This window comes from Aedes aegypti, chromosome 2, assembly GCF_002204515.2.
Source record: "Aedes aegypti strain LVP_AGWG chromosome 2, AaegL5.0 Primary Assembly, whole genome shotgun sequence".
NCBI lineage: Eukaryota > Metazoa > Arthropoda > Insecta > Diptera > Culicidae > Aedes > Aedes aegypti.
Window position 1 is genome coordinate 317115055 of NC_035108.1, and position 23089 is coordinate 317138143.

The following is a 23089-nucleotide window of genomic DNA, read 5'->3' on the forward strand; positions in this document are numbered from 1 at the left end:
AGTGTCCAAGTGGTTCTGCACCCTACTAGAAATAAGTTTTATCTAAGTTACACCGAGGCAAGAATCTAGTGATCATGACAAACAGTACATTAGATGCTCCATATATCTGCTCTTTGAGCGCGTAATGAGGTGTTGAAATCATGCTGGTGCGAGAGTAACGGCCCTCTTAGATTATTCCAATACTGTGTTGTTGATCGCTAGAGACGTTTTTTTTCGATCCTTGGGCAAGATGATACGGGTGGGGCAAGATGAAATGCAAAGTTGTTGAAGTGATAATAATACATTTTGGTCAACTTTACTGCACTCGGAGTGATATGTTAAGTAGATGCTCCAGTAGAAAGTTTATCTATCGAAGTTAGAAAACACCATGAACATTTGTTGTTTTACCTTGCTCCAGCCGTTTTAACTTTCCCCGGTGTACCTTATTTTTCCAGATAACGTCACGTCTTAAAATAAGATTTGGTTTACATTCTCCCTTTATTTACGCCAATGTATCTAATTCAAAAGCTTACTTTTTCAAACGTAAACAGCAATTTATGTGATGGGTAAAATGCTATTTGAGTCGAAATTCAACCGAGTAGAAGAAATTAGTCTCAGTCACGCTTTCGTTATTGTAGTTGTAATTAACTGGCAAAATGTTAACATGTTAGTTTTTTGTTGTAACTTGAGCCATTTCAAAGAATACATTACTTTCGTTACTTAGTAAGATCGAACCTGGTTAAAGATTATACGTACTTGAATAGCAATTTCAAATGTCTTAAAACTCAATCATTCATTAATAGCTCATCGTTGCATCATACCTACCATGTAGTTAAACCTTTCGTTATCAGTTTCAATTGTTCGGACTATGTTATCTTGCATATTGCGGTTAACCCTTCCGAAAGATAGAAGAGGCGGAATATTTCTCACCTGTGTTTTATTCGTTTCGTTTCAGCTCCGCAGCCAAGCATCAAAATGAGACTTAGTCCGATTGATCCGAGCTCCTACTCGAATGCACGTAAGTTTCAATGCTCTATATGTAGTTTTCTTTTGAACAGTTTCTATGTACATTTATCTTTTAGATGAGCTCATCATTACTCACATCGACCTTGAATGGACGGTGAACTTTGAGAAGTCTACATTGTCTGGTAGCGCTTCATTGTCGTTTAAAACCTTAAGAGATGATGTTGAGGAAATAGTAAGTTTAAATTGGTTATTTCATGTAAACGTTATTAATTCTAACTTTCCAATATAGTTTTTGGATAGCAGCGACCTTGATATTGCATCCATGGCAGTTAAAACTGCAGCAGGAGAGATACCGGTCAGCTGGGATGTGGGAAAACCTGTTGAGAACATCGGTTCCAAGTTGACGGTTTACTTGCCGACGAAAACATCCGGTGAATTCAAATTGATTGTCGAGTACGAAACCAACCCGAAGGCCAGTGCTCTCCAATGGTTAAACGCTGAACAGACGTGCGGTAAGAAGCACCCGTATCTGTTCAGTCAGTGTCAGGCAATCCATGCGCGGTCTCTTGTTCCTTGCCAGGACACACCGGCCGTGAAATTCACCTACAATGCAACGGTATGATTTTCTTTGCTTTGGATGTAATTATCCTTTGGTAAAATGTCATTTGAAATTTCAGCTTCGGCATCCGATTGGTGTAACTGGTTTGATGAGTGCCGTTAAACTGAAATCAGAAAGCGGAGTGTCGTACTTCAAGCAAAGCATTCCCATTCCAAGTTATCTTTTGGCAATCGTAGTGGGAGCCCTGGTGGAAAAACCCATTGGTCCCATGTAAGTATTGGGCAAGAATGGTTACATACTTGGGGTCTATCCCGTTTGGAATAATGCCATATAGAGCTACTCCAAACGACATAAAGACCATTTGACATAACACGAAAAACAGCCTATTTAAAAAAGGATATGCTCCTTCCCGGTAGAATTCCAGTTATGCCCAATGACCAGGGATTGAATCCTGAGAAAATTGAGAGAATCTCTCACGTATCGCTCTCTGTAACTATCATAACATGCTGCACATTATGAGAGACTGTTTATCGTATACTGCTACAAGTTTGATCAGATTGGGGGGATAGTAGTGCATGATAAAACCCCTCTAAACATGTTCCAAGCCTGGGGGACACTGTTGTTATTGGAAGTTCGTGGATTGTTTATCGTGCCCGTAAAGAAAAACACCTATCCCCAACGGTAAACAAGCGAGAAAAATGGAGTTTATCATCGCTCTCTCGTTGGGGCTCTCGCTCGCTGCTTCCATTTATCAGACTTGTTACACCTTGCGATACAATGACGATCGTGGACCGCAACAGATGGGATGTTTTTCTTTGCTTGCTTTGATCGTGCTTCATTCTCAAATGAGAGCGAATTCTGCAACGCCTGCCAATGACCCTTATGGCAATTCTTTTTGGCACCCAGACAAAGCGAACTGAACACGATTGATAGATTACAATTCACGTGAATTTTGATAGAAAAATGAACCGCAAACTGCATTCGCTAGTTCTGTTGCACGCTCTTGTGGGCCGAGCAATGAAATCAAGCTCAATCGTATCCGGTCCGCGTTGTGCGAATGCGAAAAGATATTCAAGTTCAGTCGAGGATGGATTATGAACTGGTGAGCTCGTTTCATTCTTATGTTTACACATTTTTATCGTGGCAACATTATGTTTATGTAATTTCCAAATAAACTATGGATGATTCGACACTACAAGTGTCGGCATAAACCCTTATTCCTGTTTATATTTAATATACACATACCTTTCTTTTTTCGTCTTTACTAAAAACAACCTTTGAATAGTTCGACGTTGTGAATGTCGCCGTACTTTTTTAATATTCAACCGATATCTTGCATAACTTCTGATCTCGCCCTAAAAGCCATTGGTAACCATGTGTGTAGCTCGTTGTTTCTATGAATTTAAATGGGATTACACGTTGTTCAACAACGCAATGGTTTAGAAAAAATCATTCTCTACATGCCAGTGGTGTTGGTTCATTCATTTTCTCAGAAACAACGAGCTACACACGTGGTTACCAATGGCTTTTAGGGCGTTATCCCAGATTATGCGAGATATCTTTTCACCGACAAAAATGCAAAACTAGTTGTAAGTAAGAGCCATATTTTTCCTCCTTATCCATAGATCGCTTCACCGACCAAAGGTGACTTCCAGATCTCTTTCGTCCTTTACTAATAAACACCCTTCCCGTGGCGATTGTGGAGATGCAGAGGTATTTTCGGTCTCCAGAAGCAACAATCATTTGGCAGCGTCCGTTTGTTACGTAACGATAAAATTGGAAATTTTTAACCACCTCCCCCCCCCCTCCGTAACGCTTTCTGCATGAAAAAATTCAAATTTTTGTATTTGCTGTAACGCTTGAGCCCACTCCCCCCTCCCTCTAGTGCGTTACGTAATTTGTGGATGCCGCCTTACACACTAACATTCCTTTCCCAACTGACTGTGAGGACTTGACCGGCGCTGTTATTGATCAATAATATGAGAACTGCTAAAATGTACACTTCGAAAATAAGAGGAAAGTTCCACACCTTATACCAGTGGTCCTCAGCCCAACTGATTTCACGGGCCACCTCCATGCTTTCAAAACATGGCGCGGGCCGCAAGCTTTTATAGATTTTTAGATTGCAAAATTCCATTTCTTTTTCCTATGTGCACGTAGTTGAGATCTCATATGCAATACAAAACCGGCTCCGGAGTTGTATGATTTGTGCAAGAAAGCATTGGTTTTGTCAAACATCTGGATTTTTTATTTAAGAAATTCCAAGTATGCCAAAAACATATACATCTTGAAAATATTTTTGAGGTCTCCGGACTCTCCTACAAACCTAGGTCACCTTAATAGTGCTGCCTAATCAGAACTACAGTTTTATCGATCAGTTGAATTAACATTCATAGTCAGTTGACTTAACATTGACGTGAAGTAGCCAAAACTCTTTAGAAATTTAAAGCACGTTAGCTTATCTAAGTTTGAGATTTAAAAGAAATCTTTTAGATTTAATAGAATTTAAAAGCTTAGGCAGATATTCAAACTGTTGAAGCCTTGAACAGTGTTGACAGATTCACACTCAAATCTCAATCAATTAGCCCTCCTGCGAGATATTTGAGATCTGCTTCGAAAATCTCACGCTTGAGTTTTTCGTGCACAACTATTCCCGTCTAAAACTCGTGAAATTCGATTGTTGTTGTTTGCGTTAGAAAGCATCAGTGCAAAAATACCAGACACAAGAAATCATTGCTTTTTGTGACTTAAGCCTGATTCGCTGCTGACAAGTAATTTCTTGGCCTATCTTGATGCAGGGGAAATTCCTGCAAGGACTCGATCAAGGAAGCGCATTTTTCTAATCGCAGTACGCAGTTGAAAAGGGTTCCGGGTCATTTGGCCGAACGCCATTTGGCCGAATGCCGTTTGGCCGAACGCCATTTGGCCGAAAGGGTCATTTGGCCGAATGCCGTTTAGCCGAAATTGAAAATAATTGATGACAGATAATAGTTAGCATGAATTTTTAATTAATTTCAAAGAACAATTTATTCTTAAAGAAGGATAAATCAGCTCTTTAGTATTAGTTCAAAAAATAGTCAATTCTGAAAGAAGAACATCATAAATGAAAACAATTATTAACTTCTCTTCTAGCGGTAATAGTAGCCAGCAGAGGTTTTCGCATTCCGTTTTTAGTCAGCTTTTGACAGCAACTAAAAGACAGTTCAAGACTTTTTCGTCCTTCTGTAGCATCGGTTCGCTTCAATGCTTCGAATCGTATTAAGCGATTTTATTCATAGTTCTAGCAAACACGAGTTTTGGCTTCTTCTTTTCTCGACGTAGAAACAGTGAACCTTTTTGACGTTCACTGAATCGTACGATTTATTGATATACGAAAGCAACGGTGCAGAGTTAATCTTGGAGCAGAATGAAATCTTTCCTCAGTTAACCCTTCCGCTAAAAAATATGTTTTAATTAGACTCTTTATGAGCGTATTAGAAGCCATAATTCCAATAAACTATGAAAAATATTCAAATATGAAAGAACAGCCTATGATCAAAAGAAGGAAAAATCTCTTATAAGAACTAAAGCAAGTGTATTGCAAATAATTATTATATCAGTATAACTACAAAGAACTGCCGATAATTTAAAGAAGGTAAAATTCCCAATAAAAAAAATCAGATTTATTATTGCGAACAATTATGGAACCAGTACAAATCGAAAGAATAGCCTATGATTAGAAGAAGAAAAAAAATTCTGATGAAAATCAATCAGGAGTAAACCTAACACAACGTTGGTTGGTTGGTTTGACTTTATTAACGAGATTTTTAGCCCTGGGCTAGTTCATCTCGGGACCAACGGCTTTACTTCCCTTCCGAAGGAAGTCGTCACTATAACTTTTTACGTCATAAGTGACTATGTCGGGGATGGGATTCGATCCCAGGTCCTCGGCGTGAGAGGCGAGTGTTCTAACCACTACACTAGGTCCCCCCCCCTAATACAACGTTGGTAATCCGGAAACAAACCAACCCATCAGCTAAGAGTCTTGACCCAAGTTCAAAACTTCGTCCTGAATTAACGGATCGTTTTAATTATTCTCTTGGAGCACTAATATAGCGACAAATATGACGTTCGGCTACATTATCAAAATCAACAAATCAGGTGATTGATTAGTTATTGGGCCACACTTATGACTTCTACTTATCAGCGTTGAAGCAATTTTTTTCGTGGTTCAGCCAAACGGCATTCGGCCAAATGACCCGTTCGGCCAAATGGCGTTCGGCCAAATGGCGTTCGGCCAAACGGCATTCGGCCAAACGGCGTTCGGCCAAATGGCCAGACACCGTTGAAAAGTGATGTCAGTTCAAACGGGAGTCGCTGTAGAAAATTTCTGCAAGGAATCGGCGAGAAATTTTTTTAGCGATTCCTGTTCAGCAGCAAATCAAGCTTTAACTATGAAAATCCAGGACAATGAGTCAAACAGATGAGCCAACTCATCCATGTCTTTTGGACTACTGTGTTGCGTGATTGATAATCGTGAGCTACGAAAATTTGAGTTTCTAAAGAGAGAACGTCCAATTTGTTTAATTTCTTATAATCATTGGAACCCACAATTTTAAGAAAAATTTTAACAGTTAACAGTTATCAACAAAAAGCAACATGCGGGCCACATCACATTAGTATTGAAAATGCATTCGCGGGCCGCACAAAACTCTATCGAGGGCCGCATGCGGCCCGCGTTTCCGCAGTTTTGTGACCACTGTCTTATACATTTGGATCGTAGTGCAATTATACACATGTACAATCAGTCTACACGGCCACGCGGATCTACTCAAACCTGAGTTTTTTCAACGCAAAACCGTAGTTGAGCCCAATAATTCAAATTTGGTTAAATTTCCAAGGTCTTCATTAAGTACCTTTCCTTTGAAGCAGTGATTCACAAAGTGGGGGAATTCGCCCCCCTGGGCGATTTTCAGGTCCAGTGGGGCGAAAATTTGTAAAACTGAATTTGGGGGGCGAAAGTGCTAGAAAGAGGACGAAAGTGGGAGCAATTAATAAACAAAAAGAGTTTCAAAGTTTGATAGAGACACTCATATTTTAATGAAAACATATGCATCTGAAGAACAATTTATTTGAAACCTAACAATTTTATTTGTTTCTTACGCGCTCGTTTTTGAATTATGATAGACGAATTTGACGATTGTCATTGAGATCTGAATCTTTTTTTTTTGTTTTTTTCATAAATAATATTGAATGCAGAAAATATGTAAGAACTTTTAACGATGTTTGCTATTTATTTCCAAGTCCTAAGTAAAGTTTAATGACTTTTTGTAAGGGGATCTTTAAAATAAGATAGCTTTAGTTTCTTTTATTTTTCATACATTTGTATGCTATGCCTCTTTATGTGTCATATTAGCGATCAAAAGTGAGGTTAGGTTGCAAAAATTTTCCAAATTGAAATTAATATTTACGGTTTTCTGTGCCTTAAATTGCAAAACTCTTGTCAGTTAAATGATTGTGGTGATTTTTCTTCCAAAGTTATCACTAGAAACTTTGATTAAGATGTACTAATCCCTATTCTAGAAGAGCGCAATCTGCGCATTTTAGCTTTGCGTTAGATCGCCAATAGGTCATATACTTCGCAGATAAGAAGATGAAATCATCCCAGTAGTAGGGTTTTCAGCATGTTTTAAAAATTATACACCTGATGTGTTGGTTCAGAAGAGCTCGATTTTGTAAAATAATTCGCTTGTTTCTATACTTAATTAAAATCTATTGGAGCAAGAGCACAATCATTTCGTTGCGATAAACATCAACAAATTCAGTCATGCTGTTTTACTGAGAAAAAATGAAGAAACCCCAAAAAGTTTTTTTCGCTTTCGGGATTGAAAAATGACTTGAAAGAAAAAGATTACAGTTTTGAAGCGTTGTGACATCTTCTTCTTCTTTTTGTGGCATTACGTCCCAACTGGGACAAAGCCTGCTTCTCAGATTAGTGTTCTTATGAGCACTTCCACAGTTCTTAACTGAGAGCTTTCTTTGCCGATTGACCATTTTTGCATGTGTATATCGTGTGGCAGGTACGAAGATACTCTATGCCCTGGGAATCGAGAAAATTTCCTTTACGAAAAGATCCTCGACCAGCGGGATTCGAACCCACGACCCTCAGCATGGTCATGCTGAATAGCTGCGCGTTTACCGCTACGGCTGTCTGGGCCCCAGCGTTGTGACATGTTTTGTTTTTTTTTTTACGGTTACGGTTTGCTTTAAATTTTAATGATCGCGTTGAAAGTATGTGAATGTAGAGGTGTGAAATTTAAATCATCTTTGAAATATACAGATCAATATTAGGGTCAGGCGGGGCAAGATGAGCACCCTAAGGATAAGCGCGATTTAAGCCTACTTAAACGTAATTATTTTGGTAAAATTGGTAACCATCCTTATCTTTTACATTATTACTTTGACCTCCAACCATTAAAAGTTTTAAAAAGTGATAAATAGTTTTCCAAATAACACTTTAAAAAATAGCTTTTTTATCATCGGTCAAAAAAACTGCGGGGCAAGATGGGCACCCCCATAAAAAGATGCAATTTACTAAAGAAAACTATTATTATTCAATGCTTGCAATATCCCAAGATATTATCTTTAATATCTGATAATATTTATCTTCATCTAGCTTAGTTTTTAAAACTTTTATCAGAAAATAAATCACTTTTCATAAATTGCTAAGATTTTACTTAAAAAACGATTAAATTTGTTGTTTGTTTGTATATTTTTTAGAAAAATTGTTTTGTGCAAAGAAGATACCGTAAGTCAAGCTCACAGCTAAATGTGGTTCTAGAATTTCACACTTTTACTTAATTTTGAACTTGGTGCTCATCTTGCCCCAAGGCTGTAAATTTATTAATATAATCAAAACAATTGAAATATTTTTTTAAATTTGATAAAAAGTTTTGCTTCTGATTATCTACAGAAGATTATTCTATAACTATACGGCCAAAAACGTATGAATTAGTTTGCTCACGCAACGAAAATATCACTTTTAAATGAACAAATCTTATATGAAAAGGCTAATTTTTGGACTTCTATGTATTTTGGATAACATTTACGTTGTGCTGTTGATTTTTTAGCTGAAATTTATGGCCATCATATCGATTTAATGATATTCATCAGAAACCCAAATAATGTATTTAAAAAAAATCGGTAGGAACGACACAAACTAGGGGTGCCCATCTTGCCCCGGGTGCTCATCTTGCCCCACATTCCCCTACATGTATCTAGTAATCTCAATTTATGAACTAGATCGGGGATGCGTAAATTGAATCAGTGCATGAAACGAGGGAGCTTAGCTTTTGGAGTCAACTTGTATGAAATTATTTTTTTATTATTTAGAGAAATTATGCTTTTTCAGTATTATTAATAATATATCAATAATAATATTTGATTCTTAATCTAGAATGTGTGCAAGTTATGGTTTTCCAAGAACTCTTTGGGCATATGATTCTACATGAGTTAATAGAGATCAATTTATCATTTCTATGTAGAAAAATATCTCACAATACAGGACCTTAGAAGACTAATATATTTTGAAGATTCGTTTGTATTGTCAGATCGAAGTTTTGGCAACTAAGTAAGTACAACAGGTGTTCTAGTTAATCTAACTTGGAATATATACCTGCAATGTACTGGCGTATTTAGCGATCCTTTAATCTTTTTTTGTGATATGGCACAGGCCCTTATGTATTCATAGTAGTAAAATGAGTATTGTATATAATTTGTACCGATGTCCTAGGTCCTCCAAGGACTTCATCGAATATAGGCCTTATGATATACAAGCGTGATCAATGGTCTAACGATAGTTTTTTTTAGTATGGCGCAGTCTCTTAACCATCCATTAAGTCATCGTAATATGTTGTTGGTTTGTACGGTATTTTTGGTCCTCCAAGGACTCCATTGAAGATAGCCTTGGAATCTATGATCGTAATAATTGATTTGAGGTTAGTTTTCAAATACTTCAAAGGCCCTTAACCATTCATGTGAGTAAACGGTGTATTATATTAATTTGTGCGGATTGTTTTTTTCCTCCAAGATCTATATCGAATATAAGCCTTAGGATCTAGAAGCGCAACCAATTACTAATATATATGTAGTTCTTTAATATTGCAAAGGCTCCTCACTATTCATATTAGTAAACGAAGTGTTGTATTAAGTTGTGTCGATGTTCTTGAACTTCCAAGGACTCCACGGAATATAGGCCTGAGTATCTACAAACGTAAGTAATTGTATACTGGTGCTAAGTATCATGACATCATGGCATCCCAACTCTTCATATAAGCATGATGTTCTTGAATTTTTTTCGTAATAAAAGTGACGTCAATTGAATTTGCGTAAAAAAGGCATCATTAATTGAGGTTTTAGTGAATTGGATATCAAAATGGCGTCGGACATCGATTTTCGTCATCTTCCCGTCGTGCCTGTTTCAAAAATATCCATATTGCATGGGCTTCCAACGGTTTCTAAACTCATGGGTTGCATGGGTTTCCAACGGGTCTAAACTCAATTTACGCACTTCGTAAAAAGTGACGCAAATTAAATTTACTTCGTAAAAAAGTAACGTAAATTGAGTTTGCGTAAAATAAGACTTCGTAAATTGAGGTTTTAGTGTACTAGTTTAGTTGGTCAAGGGGCCCCTACAATTCTGGACAAACATTAGAAAAGGACACATCGACATTGGTAAACAATTACTATGTCAGTCGCTGTTGAGCTCATCAGGAAAAATTAACATTCGTCTTCTTGATAATTTTGTTTAAGGCGCAAGTAAAAATGACACACAAGTCAAAATTGAAATAGCAGTTATCTCCTTTCAAAACAACAAATCAAAGAAAGTAAAAACACACAGCCTTTTTATTTGGCAAATAAAAGAGCTGTGTGTTTTTATTTTCTTCTATTTGTTTGTTTAAAAAGAGAAAAATGCTTTTCCAGTTTTGACTTTAGCACCATTTTTACTTGGGTCTTAATCTGGAGAATTTATATGACAATCGTAGTAATTTGTACATGGCCCCTATGTACAAATTACGCCACGCTCCAGGGAGGAGGGAGTCAGGCATAGCGTTACAAGACTTTCTATTTTTTGAGATCTCATATAAAAAGCGTGACCAAATGAAGTGAGATGGTTCAAAAAGTCCCAAAAAATAGCGTGACATAATTTGTGTACCATCCCTAAAATACGATTTTTTGCTTATGAAAACGATTTATTTAGTTTTAGTCGACTTTCTATCAACAATTTTCTTATCTTTCTGTTAATTTAAAAATTTATCGTCTTTCTGGGTTATCATTTTCGTTTAAAATTTTCAAATGCTACTCTGGTAATGAACATGAGAATGAGCATTGATGACCGTACAATTCGTAGTTGCTACTTCGTGATTAGCCATAATATTCAAAATTGCACAAGAAACCAACAGATGGAGCTTACGAGTAGCTTACCATTTTCAGTTTATAATTTCGAGAATTCCAAATATTACAAAGTCAATGACGGCGCCGATCACATCCTTATGGTTATCGGGGAAGGGAAGGAAAGTTATTGTGACATCCATTGTTACTAAAGACCGAGTATACCATCTTCATGGTTGTCACGGGAACTCCTTCTCCTTTTTGTTATTTGGAAGGGTTCAGAAGCTTCACAATCTGGACTCACCTTCGTAAGTGATGCGATTCATTTAACCTCAATTCAATAAGCTATTTATTTACATAGTCTTCTTTTACTCTATTATTTTGTGTTTAACCATTCAAAGAGTTTGTTGCGTTTGGTAAGTGATTTGATTCAGGGAACATACATTGAAATAATCTTCTATCAATCTATGAGAAATATGTCAACACTTCTTGTGTCGAATAATTCAAAGTTTTTTTTTTGTAATTACAAGCAGAAGTAAAGGTATGCGTCCTTCAATATGTATTATGTAAAATATGGATTAAAGTACGCCGACACTTGGAGCGTCGAACCAAATATTGTTTTTTTTTTTTTAATAAATACATAAATGCAACTTTCATACCGTTTTCAAGATAAAGGAATTAGCAGCATGAAACGAGCTCACCAATGGATTACCTGCTTTAGCGTTACCTTTTAGCGATTTTTCGTGCATAGACACTAACGCAAGTGCGTTACTATGTGGCGACCCAGACAACCAGAAATCGCATGAAAGTTCACGTTACAACTCGTTTATTCATACCATTCATACTAATTACATCAAACCCGCAGAACACCGTGGATAAACTCGTCAGATTGATGAGTTTCCTCGCATAAAACACTTCTTTTCTGAGTTCATTTGTACATTTTGTTTCGTCTCGTATACTCGTACAAAGTAAGTCGAATCAATCCGTAGCAACATTTGTTATCATAAGTGAAGTCGCATAAGATCACAGGTTAGTTTGGTAGAATATTTATACACTCGCATTGTATGTTATTATTCATCACATAATTTATGCACGCCTATCTCCTCCACTTTTGTACGTAGAAGGCCTTTTCGCGACATCTTATAAGTAAAATTTTGCACATATAGAGCCTCCAGGTGATTTCGTTATACGTACATTTTGGTTGTCTGGAGTAGCGAATCGGGCCATGCATGTAACCCAGTGATGGTCCATTGTTGACAGGGGAGCTCCAAATCACTCCAATTTCGTCACCAACTAGCCTACACAGCAAAAAAAGTTGTTGAATATTACATCGAAACTGCTGCAACCAAGTCATTCCCTCGGTTGTGTAATATTACACAGCCCGACGTACTCGCGGGCTATTGGTGTAATGAAAGCGACCGATGTAATTTTTCCGATGTAATATATTCAACGTACAAAATACGATGTAATCGATGCGGTGTAATATAAAAACTATGTAATCATAGCGATCGCAAATCCCCCGTGCGAAAAAAAGCGATCCCAAATTCTACTCAATGGTTGATTAAATTGCTTTTTAATCTTTTTTCGCTTTTAAATAATGGTTATGATGTTAAAATGGGTTTTACCACAGACTAAGTTATTGAGTCTTATATGTTTTGGGATCGATTTAAGCAATTTAATCAACCATTGAAGGGAATTTGATTTGATAGTAAGATAAGATATGTTTCAAACAGAATAAAATAAATTTACATTATTTATTTCATTTTTATTGCTTCAAAAACTTTAAAATGATGCAGCATAACGACTGGAGCGCTTCAGGTGATAGTCCGAGAACCCGCAGTGGACAGAGATTAAATTCAAGCCTGCAGGCACTTCAGGTAGTGATTAGTTTCTTTCAGCCAACAGTGAAATGAATCGTAGAGCTCGTTTATGTTTTTCGTGCCGTTCTAAAAAAATAACAAAAGAATATATTATTGAATTATACATAAATATATATAATTTAAGTTTACTACAACGGATCGATATTTTAAACGGAAGTTCTATTCAAATGTTTAACGGAAATATGAGTTTTCATTTTTTTTCTGCTTTGGGGAAATCTTAGATGCAAAGATTCAACAAACCCGCTTCAGAAAACCCTCTGGTACTCTGGATCGCCCATTGTCCTCTATAAAAATTCTGAACTCAGATCTCGATAGGTATTTCTACGATGAACAACATTGCCAAAGAACGCAAAGCAATCCGACGCTTGTGAAAAAAGTTATTGGACATAGACTATTCGGAGATTTTGCCCGATTTTGTTATTATTGTTATTCCTTTACGTGTTAATCAACGTCGCCTTGCCAATAGGTTTTCATTGAATAACTTTTTTCACAAGTGTCGGATTGTTTCGCGGTCTTCGGCAATATTCTTCATCGTAAAAATACCTATCTAAGTCTGTGTTCAGAATTTTTATAGAGGACAATGGGCGACCTCTGGCGATTTTTCTTTGTAAAAGTAACTTTTCCCATAGTAAATCCCATGCAAACTTTGAACGGCTGGCGCTAAAATATAGTTTCTCCGATCGAGCTGAACTTTTGTACAGTTGTTATGGGACCTAAATGCAATCCAAAAAGTAGACTGGAGCGAGAATCTAAATTTTGTCCCACATTAATACTTAGTCTTCTCGCATGGATCATAAAAGCTTTGAAATTCATTTATGGTTTTCTACGAGTTTTGTAAATCTTCAGTCTTCACTAACTATTTTAAATGTTCTAAAATCATTTGAAAGTTTGAAGATACTGGTGTTATTGCTGTTTGCGTTTGACGTGCAAAACTTGGCTAACTGGGCTTCAAATGCGGTAACACAAAGCAACCAAAGGATACTTAACAACCATGATCCAAATCACCGCCACCCTAGCAAAGAAAATAAAATTTTGACTTCGCCTTCCTTGAGAAAAATCATACCGCGTTTGTTGTTCCCGCATTTGATATTTGCATTTCAAACGTGCACAGCAATATTATGGCCCATAAACATATGCCCCGATGAATAAACGAAATATAATAACCCACCTCAGTTTTTTTTTATTCTAATTACTTGAAGAGTTGCTTTTAAAATTTATCATAAAGATCATCATGAATTTCATAAAGGAATACTTTATAGCTTTTTTCGGGAGATTATTGTGTTTTTTACATGAGCTTCTTATAAAACTACATGAGGATATTTTCCTGACATTATAGCATTCCTTCAATATTTTCCACAAGACTTGCTTTTGACTTTTTCCCGCAATTCCTTTAGAAACGTTTCTACACTCAAGATAAACTTCCCATTTGATTCATGTGCCAACCCATATGGATTTTTGCAATGGAGGTATGCCCATACATAGTATGTGCGAAACCAATAAATCATCACCAATCTCTATCTTCATTGAAATCATGATCGAAACACATATTTTTCATAGCTGGCTTCAATGGAATATATGGAATATATTAAATATATTGTAGCGACCTTTTTCTTAACATTAAAAGGAATAATTTCCATTTTTCGTTCCTTGGATCAGAAATGTTTTATCGGAATCACATACACACACACATGATTCCAATGAAATAAGATCCAAGAAACAATCAACAATGAACAATTCTAATGAGCAAACTTCATAAAAGTTTATTGAAACAAACTTATTATTAAAAGACATGTTATCACACGGAAGTTACATCTGCATATTATCATTCTTAGTGGAACTTATCCTCGATTTCGTTTATGGCTTGCAACATTTGGTCCCGCTGCTGTTCAGGAACTCTTTGTTTCAAGACTCTCGCATCTGCACAAAAGTAAATAAATGTTAAAAAACCACTGAGATAGTTTTTTTTTTTCTTTTCTAAATACCTGTATATTCAATCAAGATATCGTTGAAATACTGTTATTTGAGTACACCGAGGAGATCACAATCGCGGAAACATTTTTCGGAGACCATGTTTATTTACACAATGTTTTCCAGAAGGGTATGAACTTTGCACATACTTTGAATGTTCTTCAAATGATATAGGTATGTTACTCAAATACATAATATTGATTACGAGCTTATTTGATATGAGGTACACATACAATTAATGAGAATGAAAATTCGACCAATGTATGCACAAATGCACCTTTATTTAAGGGGGTTGTTTTCTTGAGTGTAGATGTTCCATGAGTTTCTCATATAGTTTTAGTGTACTTTTATCAAATTGAATTTATATGAATATGAATTTATGAAACATTTATGTTATTCATCCAGTGTTTTTTTCTGGATTTAATAATGTAATTCGAACCTATAGTTACTTTTAGAATTGTTCCATTATATTACCAGTTTTTGGTAAATCCAGCAATAGTTTCTTGTACAATTTATCTAAAAGTTCTTCGTGGAATTGTGCCACATAGAATAAATTGAGCATTTAGAATTTCTTTATTAATTGCTTTTGAGTTTTCTCCATAATAGAATAGAGAAGTTATTTTTTTAATCCTGTCAGGCGTTCCTTTTGGAATCCATCCATACGTTTTTTTTCCTTTCCAGGTTGTTTAGCGATTAATTTATGAATTTCCTCCAATATTTCTTTCTGATTATTGTAATATGTACTTTATAAAATCGCCTTTGAATAAAATCATAAGAAGATCTGGATATCCTGCAAATGTTTTTTTTATAGAAAAAAATCATAAAATTTCTTGTAAAACTTATTCATGAAATTCCTCTAAGATTTCCTTCTGGTTGTAAAATATTATGAAATTGCTTAACCTCTAGACCTTTAGAGTTCTTAAGAAGTACTTGTACAATGTTCGTTCTCATGCAAATGTTTTTTTCTTTTTTTTCATAATATTTCTTTGAAACCAATTTAGGAATTTCATTTTGAGGATTTTTTGTAATACGAATACTGCCGTGAAAGTTTTCAACATATCTTCCAATGCTCTTTCAGCTGCATTAATAGAATAATATGATTTGTTCGAAAAAATTAGGAAACAACAGCAAGTCAAATTGTTCCATGATGAAAAGTAATCGCATAAAAGTCCCACTACAGATTTTCGCACCGTTGAACATAAAAATGTAATTTGTTTTGATCATATTTATATTTTTCTCGGAAAGATATTACATTGTGCATATTTTGATTATGATCATGTCCCTGTTACATTTCAAATATCCCATGAAGCGATTCTTAATCCTATCAGCTTCTTCAGCTGATTCAGCTATTCAGCTTAACATTTCTTTACAAACAAAACTTGATATAGCAAACTGATTGGACGATAGCTAGAAGCTTCTGCAGGATTTTGATATTGACAATGCTCTTGAAACTTTAACAAATTCCATTGTTGAAGCCAGGAGCATTGCAATTCCAAAATGTGAAGTAAATTTGAATCCGTGATTATAGACGATGATCTTAAACTCTTGATCCGCCTTAAAAACGTGAGAAGGCAATTTCAACGCACTCGCGATCCTGCTATGAAAATTATATGGCAGAATTTGCAGAAAGAAATCAAGAAACGTTTTGCACAATTAAGAAACATAAAAGTTTCAAGACCTCCAGGAATTAATCCTGTGATTCTTTCAATTCAATTGTCAAAATTTCAAACAATAAATTTATAAAATGATATCCCCAAAGATTTTTCCCAATATCTCTTCAGAACGTCTTGAAGATTTTTTTCAAGAAATTTTCACAGCAGTCAAAGTTCAAGTAAACGTATTTACAATTTCTAGGTGTTTTTCGATGATTTCACATTAAAAAAGTAGAATACCTAAATATAGTTGTGTGTTGGCAAACTGCTATTGATGTTTTGTATTCATATCCTTTTTCATAGTGAACAACATAAATTAAATATGATTTTTAACAAAATAAGTTCATCTAACCATTGTGCACAACCTAAAAATTGTAAAAAAAGTCAAAGAAGGCTAGAAAACGTGCCTGCTGTCAGTGAGCTGTCTCTTCTCTCATGCTTCAAGATAGGATTATCTAATAAAATTACTAGGATAATCTTTGAAAAATTGTTTAACTACTCCAAGAACTGCTCAAAAAGGTAAATAATTCTTTTAATTTGAAAATTTCGCTTAAGCGTCACCCCGCTTAAATCACACCCTAAGAATTTTTAAATGATTAATTCCATATTTCATGCAGCGATTACTTTTAGAAAATGTTCAGTAAATTTAAGCATTAATGTTTCTAGCTATAGAAAAAAAAACATATCATTATAATACTTTTAGAGCTACTTTTAGTAATTCGTCGAAGGATTTCTTAAGAATTGAGGAGATAATCACAGTTTTTTTTTATATATTTTATAGTAATCACCCTTGATATGCTTATAAGAACATCTCGATACCAGATCCAGAAAGTTATTTTCTTTACGATTTTTTCTAGTGTTAGTTCAAGTATTACTTCAGGATTTTTTTCCGGAAGCATTCTAATAGAAATATCTAGTTTATTTTTTCAAAAATATTGTCAGGAAATTCCCTAGAAGTTCTGAAGATTAAATTAAATGTCTCATAAAATTCTGTCAATAAATAAAATTAAAATAAACCTGAAGTATTTGTTCTGTTATTCTTTCTAAACTTACCTAAATTATTACTTCAAGAATTCTTTTAAGATTTTCTAAATAACTACTCAAAATATTTATTTGGAAATCCAGAGAATCAGTAGAATGTTAAAATAAACGAGTTTAAGGAACCTCCTCGAGAATTTATTGAATTTCCGTAGGATTTCTTGAGGAGACATAGCACATCTGAAATGCTGTTTTCTAGTAGGTTTCTGTTCAACCTTGGAGGTGTTCTTAGTGGTATATCTAAACGAATTTTTTAGGTAACCCCTGGATGCATTTCAATATTAATCTTTAGATAAATTCGTCAGGATACAAAATTTTGGTAAATTCACGTCGGAATCCATATATATTAACAAAAATAAATCTCCTGCAAAATAACATTGTGAAGAGTTATTGGAAGTATTCTAAGAAAAAAACATAGGGGGAAGTCCTCTATGGCCGGACAACCTCTATGCCCGGACAGTTTGAATTTTCCAAAAACGAATAATGATTTTAAGATTTTAGTATTCCAGCATTATAAGAAACACATTTTTGCAGTGTATACAAACTATAACGTTTTCATGTCAAAACGTAAACAAACAGTACCTGTTAATAGTTTCACTCTGATACAATCTACCAAAAAAATGTGAAACGATAAAATTTCATACAAGTGTAGCCACAAATGTTTTTAATAATTTAAGCTGAATTGTCTCCGTATGTTGACTTCAATAAGTTTTGCATCGATCACAATGCAAAATTTATTAGAAAATGTCGAATTTCAAAGAAAAGCAACCTTTTTTGTAAACCATTGCAAGTCCTCTATGACCGGACAGTGAAAATGTGAATCTAACAACAGGGATCTAAATCAGAATACGATTTTTCATAAATGTAGGGTACAAAAAACAAACAGCAATAGAAATAAAGCCTTGGAGGCTTTATAAAGTGCTGTAAACAAGATGCTTTTAAGGCAAATGAGCGCACGAGAAGCAGCCACAAGATATGATGTACAGTCATCTCTCCACAACTCGATAATGAAGGGATCATCGAGTTAGGGAGATATCGTGTTACAGAACACTAAACCAGTGCAAATATGCGATTCAAGGGATCATAGAGTAACCAAATTTTACTATGGTTCTCTAATTAGATATTGAGATACGGAGATCGAGTAAGGGAGAGTTGACTGTAGCTAAGAGCACACTTCAACCTTCGAGCTGGCAAATAAATTGTGAAGAACTATAAACGCGTTGAATTCCCGAAGACATTTTCATCTGAATACAAGCAACCGCTTATGCAACATAGACGACGACATATGGCGAGTCGATCTATGGCGCTGATCAAGAAGGAGTTTATGGAACTGATCTATGATCTCGCTAATATGCAAAGATTGAACCCACAAGGCATGTACTGACATACGAAGTACTCCTTGGCCTTTCTGTGTCCTAGCATAAAGGACATAGTGTCCGGCCATAGAGGACACATTTTAGTGAACACCATTTTTGGTACATAATGTAATCCTTCGTAAAAATGAATTGTAAAGGTTTATTTTCGTTCTCATGTGAGTTTTTATTTAAAATAATGTGATTTTTTTATACTGTACAAAAATTAATGGTGAAACTAATGTAGACTTTGAAATATTTTATGTATCCGGTAGAAATGGACCAACGTTTATTTATAATTATTGTTTTCGCGGGCACCGTGAATCGCAGCTAATATTTGAATAGTGCGCTGTGTTCATAAAAATCGTAAGAATGCAGCGCCACACTAAAAAACGGATTTCAAAATGCGGCGAGTTGAGGCGCGTCGCGAGTCTCTTTGGCGCGATCCGGTTTGGTGGCGGTGCGACAATACCAAAAAACAAAAAGTGTCCGGGCATAGAGGACTTCCCCCTACATTTTGGGAAACAAAAACTTCAAAGTGATTACTGATTTTTTTTTTTTAAGTATTTCTAACATATAAAATTTCTTGGAAGAATTCAAGACGGAATGAATGGTTGAAAGTTTACTCGAAAACAAGCTACACACTTGGTTACCAATGGCTTTTAGGGCGAGATCATAAATTAAGCAAGAATTTGTGGAATAATCTTTATAAGAGTTTATTGAAGATTAAGTCTTCATGAAATATTTAATCATTAAACTTTCATGAAATATTTGAGAAATGTATGTGATGAATTCGAGAAATCTTTGAAAGAAATTTTAAAAGGAAACTAAAATTCGTTTAAGAATTTCATTAAATTTTCAGAAAAATCCCTCTTAAATTCCTTAAAGCAATCATTCGAAAAATTTCTTTTGCCATGCCTTGAGCTGAACATGATGTAAACCTAAATAAACAATATTCTGGAGGAACTTTTATCCACTATAAAGAGTATAATGGATGATCTTACAGATCATCCAATAAGTGTTCATTCACAAATTTCATAAAGCCAAAAATTATCATTTTCGGCACCGACCCACCTCCTTGTAATGCATTTTGTATAAATATTCTTCTAATTTCGGCATTATAACCATTTCCTCTCCCCCGTCAAGCTTTACGTAAATGCTGCTTCTCAGGTTTGTGTTCAATGAGCACTTCCACAGTTATTAACTGAGAGCTTTCTTTGCCAAAGTTGCCATTTTCGCATTCGTATATCGTGTGGCAGGCTCGGTAGATGGTACTGATGTGTTCTTATACAATACAATCCCGAGCGCAAAAAAATTCATTTGTTATAAATTTTCTGGAAAAAAAATATCATGCAAAAACGCCTTGAGTAACATCTGGCGTAATGTCACGAAGCCCTAAAGAAAATCATAGAAATGCTCTCAGAGAAGTGTCTGGTTGGATTCTTCAGTAATCTTTAATAAAATACTTAATATATAAAATTACTCTTGAGGGTCTCCTGGTTCCTGATTGGACTATTTATTTTGTTCCTGATTAATCTCTTTTTAAGCATGTGATCTCTAATATTCCCAATTGTGAAATACTCAGGCGCTATCAGCCCTGATAGTGTTCTGAGAAATGGTGCTTTCAGGGGAGAATGTTATAGAATCGTTACTTACCCAAAACAGCGGAGCAGCTGGTGTCTCCGCTACATCCCATGTAGAGCGAAATCATGGTCACCCGTGTGCCTTCGGTGGACCAGCCAGGAATGGTTCGTTTTTTGCCATGTGCGATGGAATCGTAGCCTTCATCCAATGGTTTATATTTACCAGGTTGAGGTCCACGCTGTCTGTTGACGAAACGTTGCTGTGGCGGAAGTTTTGTAGATGAGGATGATGTAGCTTCCAGCGCAACATCCCCTTTTATTGTTGATTCTTCCGGTTGGAAATTTGTTACAGCTTGAGGAGACAGGTACACCGAACCGCTACCGAAATACGTTCTTTGATCCATCGCTGAGCAAGCAAGACGTAGATGCTGCCAACGCATTCGGTTGACCTGTAGTTTGGAGGAATCGATAACGATTCTTTAGCGTGGAGCGCTGGGTGGTCGCTTTTTTTCGCACTCGATTCCTTTGGTTTCACTCGATCCGACGAGCTTTCTCCATATTTTCAAGGATTCACTCTTGACGGCGTTCTTTAGGCCGCTGATAGGCTGATTTCGGACAGCAACAGTTGTGTTCCGTCATTTAAGAATGCTGGAATTGAAGATTTTCAGAAAAAATATTCCGAATGAAGTTCCTTGGCATCGGAACATCACTACGGAAATCATATTCAACATTACATACAACGAGTTTACATACTACTTACTTACCTCATTGCAATATGTATCAACACCGTCAATGATTTTCCTGCAAAGAAAGAACGAATTAATTCAAATAACATCTTAAAATGCAAAAAATACCTACTTACCAAAACACAACATCCATCGGTTGCGGTAAACTGAAAATGGCGGCTTGAGGCCGAGCACGCGTGCGCAACAAAATCAGAACAGTGTTGCTAGATTTAATATCGCATTTCAAAAGAATGCGATCTTAAATTGATGTTGTGTGATTTTACCCAACTTAGCCGCAACGAGTTGGTTGCAGCTGTTTGCGTGTAATATTCACATTCCGTTCATGTAAATATTACATATATCCAACATAATGAAAAAAATAAATTCCACTTCTGTGTAATTTCAAATGGACGTAATTTAACATCGAACCGGTGTGATTATGTATCTGGAAAACACGATTACATCGGAATTTTTTTACATCAACGGTATTACGTCGAGCCATATTACATAATTTTTTGCTGTGTAGAGCAAGCTTGCTTACGAAGCACTGCCCATTATAAACGACTGTATGCCAAACGGATAGACCCCATACATGATACACGGCGTGTATATGGGAAAGGTTTATCACAAAAAAATAGGCATCGCTAAATCTTTCACCATTCGCAAATATAGGTTTTTAGCTTTCATTTGACGTGTTCCCCAAAAAAATCCACCGAGGGATCCCGAACATTTTTTTTATTTAAATTTTTTGTTCTTAAGAGTACATTATTTTTAAATGTAATCATTGCAAAATACAGCTTCGTTGGATAAAAGTTTTATTTTCATATAAAAGTTCATAAAATAAATATATATACATATCTATTGAGTTTCATTTTGTAAAAAACAAAACTGTCCTATGTGATTTTGAGGATTTATTGAGCTATAGGACACTTATTCGATTAGATATGTTGTAAGTTCGGCTGTTCACTTATTCATACTGTGGAAGTATATCTAACCGAGCACTGTTTCTTTTCATGGTTAGAATACATTAAATTTATTCTTCTTCTGTCTGGCATTACACCTCTGCTGGGACATAGCCTGCTTCCCAGCTTAGAGTTCGTTGAGTACTTAGTTATTGATTGCGAATTGTCTTTGCCAATCAACCGTTAAAGATTAAGAGTAGAATGGATCAACATTACAACGGCCTACAAAAGCATATGGAATATGCTTAAACGCCCTGTTACCCAAGCCTTAGCAAAAAGCTTAAAAAATCCTCATTAAGAATATTATCCAGGCACCCGAAGTAAGTGACACTACACAGACTTTTTTAATAGTATTGAAGTTATATTGATGTTTTTAGCTTGGAATTTCAAAATTTAATGAGAATATAATGAAAGATATTTCCTGTTAAATCAAATCATAAAAATAATTCCACCGTGAAAGTGGTTTTCTGACAAGTAGAACAACAATAACACAATTTTCACAATTACTGCAGTAATTAAAACAATCAAGCGGCTGCATTTATTACCTTTTGAAGCTTTTTTGGGGGTTTTGCGATGATAGCGACTCAAGAGTCTGCCTTGCGCTCTGCCTCTGTTTATACAGTAGTTCCATAAACTTAAGTCAGGAGGAGTCAAATTAGGATTTCCAAATTCAAATCATGTGTCTCTTTTTTATGTCAGATGTCCATGGAATTTTCGTTGCAGAGACATATGAACAAACTTCCAAAGATATCGAATTTGTCGACTGTTTCGTACTGTTTGAAAAAAAAAAAAATACTCAATGATTCTTTTGGTCTGGTCCAAACTGTTAGTACTTACTTGGTCATGGAATGGCGTTTCTTGAATCTTGAATACATTTCTGTTCCTCAAATGTGGCATTTTTGCTTATTTATGAAGCCAAATTGTGCCTGTTGACGACGATATTTTCAAGGATATAACAGTTGAGTTAACACAACTGCAAGACTATTTTCAATTCAAAGAGTCACTATTTTGGCATGTTGTTTTTTTTTTTAAATCATATTTATTGTGGAAAATATG

The 23089-nt window shown here is 35.5% G+C and overlaps 2 protein-coding genes across 9 annotated transcripts in view; one reads left to right on the forward strand and one right to left on the reverse strand.

Annotated features, from left to right (window-relative positions):
- LOC5578759 (leukotriene A-4 hydrolase) overlaps positions 1 to 23089 on the forward strand; it is a 31310-nt gene that overhangs the window by 5469 nt on the left and 2752 nt on the right. Inside the window, exons 1-5 of one of the 6 annotated variants that reach the window (XM_021845759.1) lie at positions 527 to 545; positions 935 to 997; positions 1062 to 1177; positions 1235 to 1561; positions 1623 to 1774. In XM_021845759.1, coding sequence (XP_021701451.1) covers positions 542 to 545; positions 935 to 997; positions 1062 to 1177; positions 1235 to 1561; positions 1623 to 1774 — 662 coding nt within the window. In that variant the 5' untranslated portion in view covers positions 527 to 541. Of the gene's footprint in view, positions 1 to 526; positions 546 to 620; positions 646 to 680; positions 808 to 934; positions 998 to 1061; positions 1178 to 1234; positions 1562 to 1622; positions 1775 to 23089 lie in introns of those variants that run through there. The other 5 variants (XM_021845758.1, XM_021845762.1, XM_021845761.1 and 2 more) reach the window with 5 other exon arrangements.
- On the reverse strand, positions 12614 to 21729 carry LOC110676737. Of its 3 annotated transcripts, none has more exons than XR_002500673.1 (4): positions 21209 to 21729; positions 21111 to 21147; positions 20420 to 21055; positions 12614 to 12819 (listed from the first exon to the last, which is right to left on the reverse strand). XR_002500673.1 is itself a non-coding variant. In XM_021845765.1 (2 exons), the coding sequence occupies exons 1-2, from the start codon at positions 20784 to 20786 to the stop codon at positions 12758 to 12760; spliced, it is 429 nt and encodes a 142-aa protein (XP_021701457.1). In that variant the 5' UTR covers positions 20787 to 21076; the 3' UTR covers positions 12614 to 12757. The 3 variants fall into 3 exon arrangements, 1 of the variants encoding a protein (XP_021701457.1); XR_002500674.1 differs by having other exon boundaries at positions 20420 to 20994; positions 21209 to 21727; XM_021845765.1 differs by lacking the exons at positions 21111 to 21147; positions 21209 to 21729 and having other exon boundaries at positions 20420 to 21076.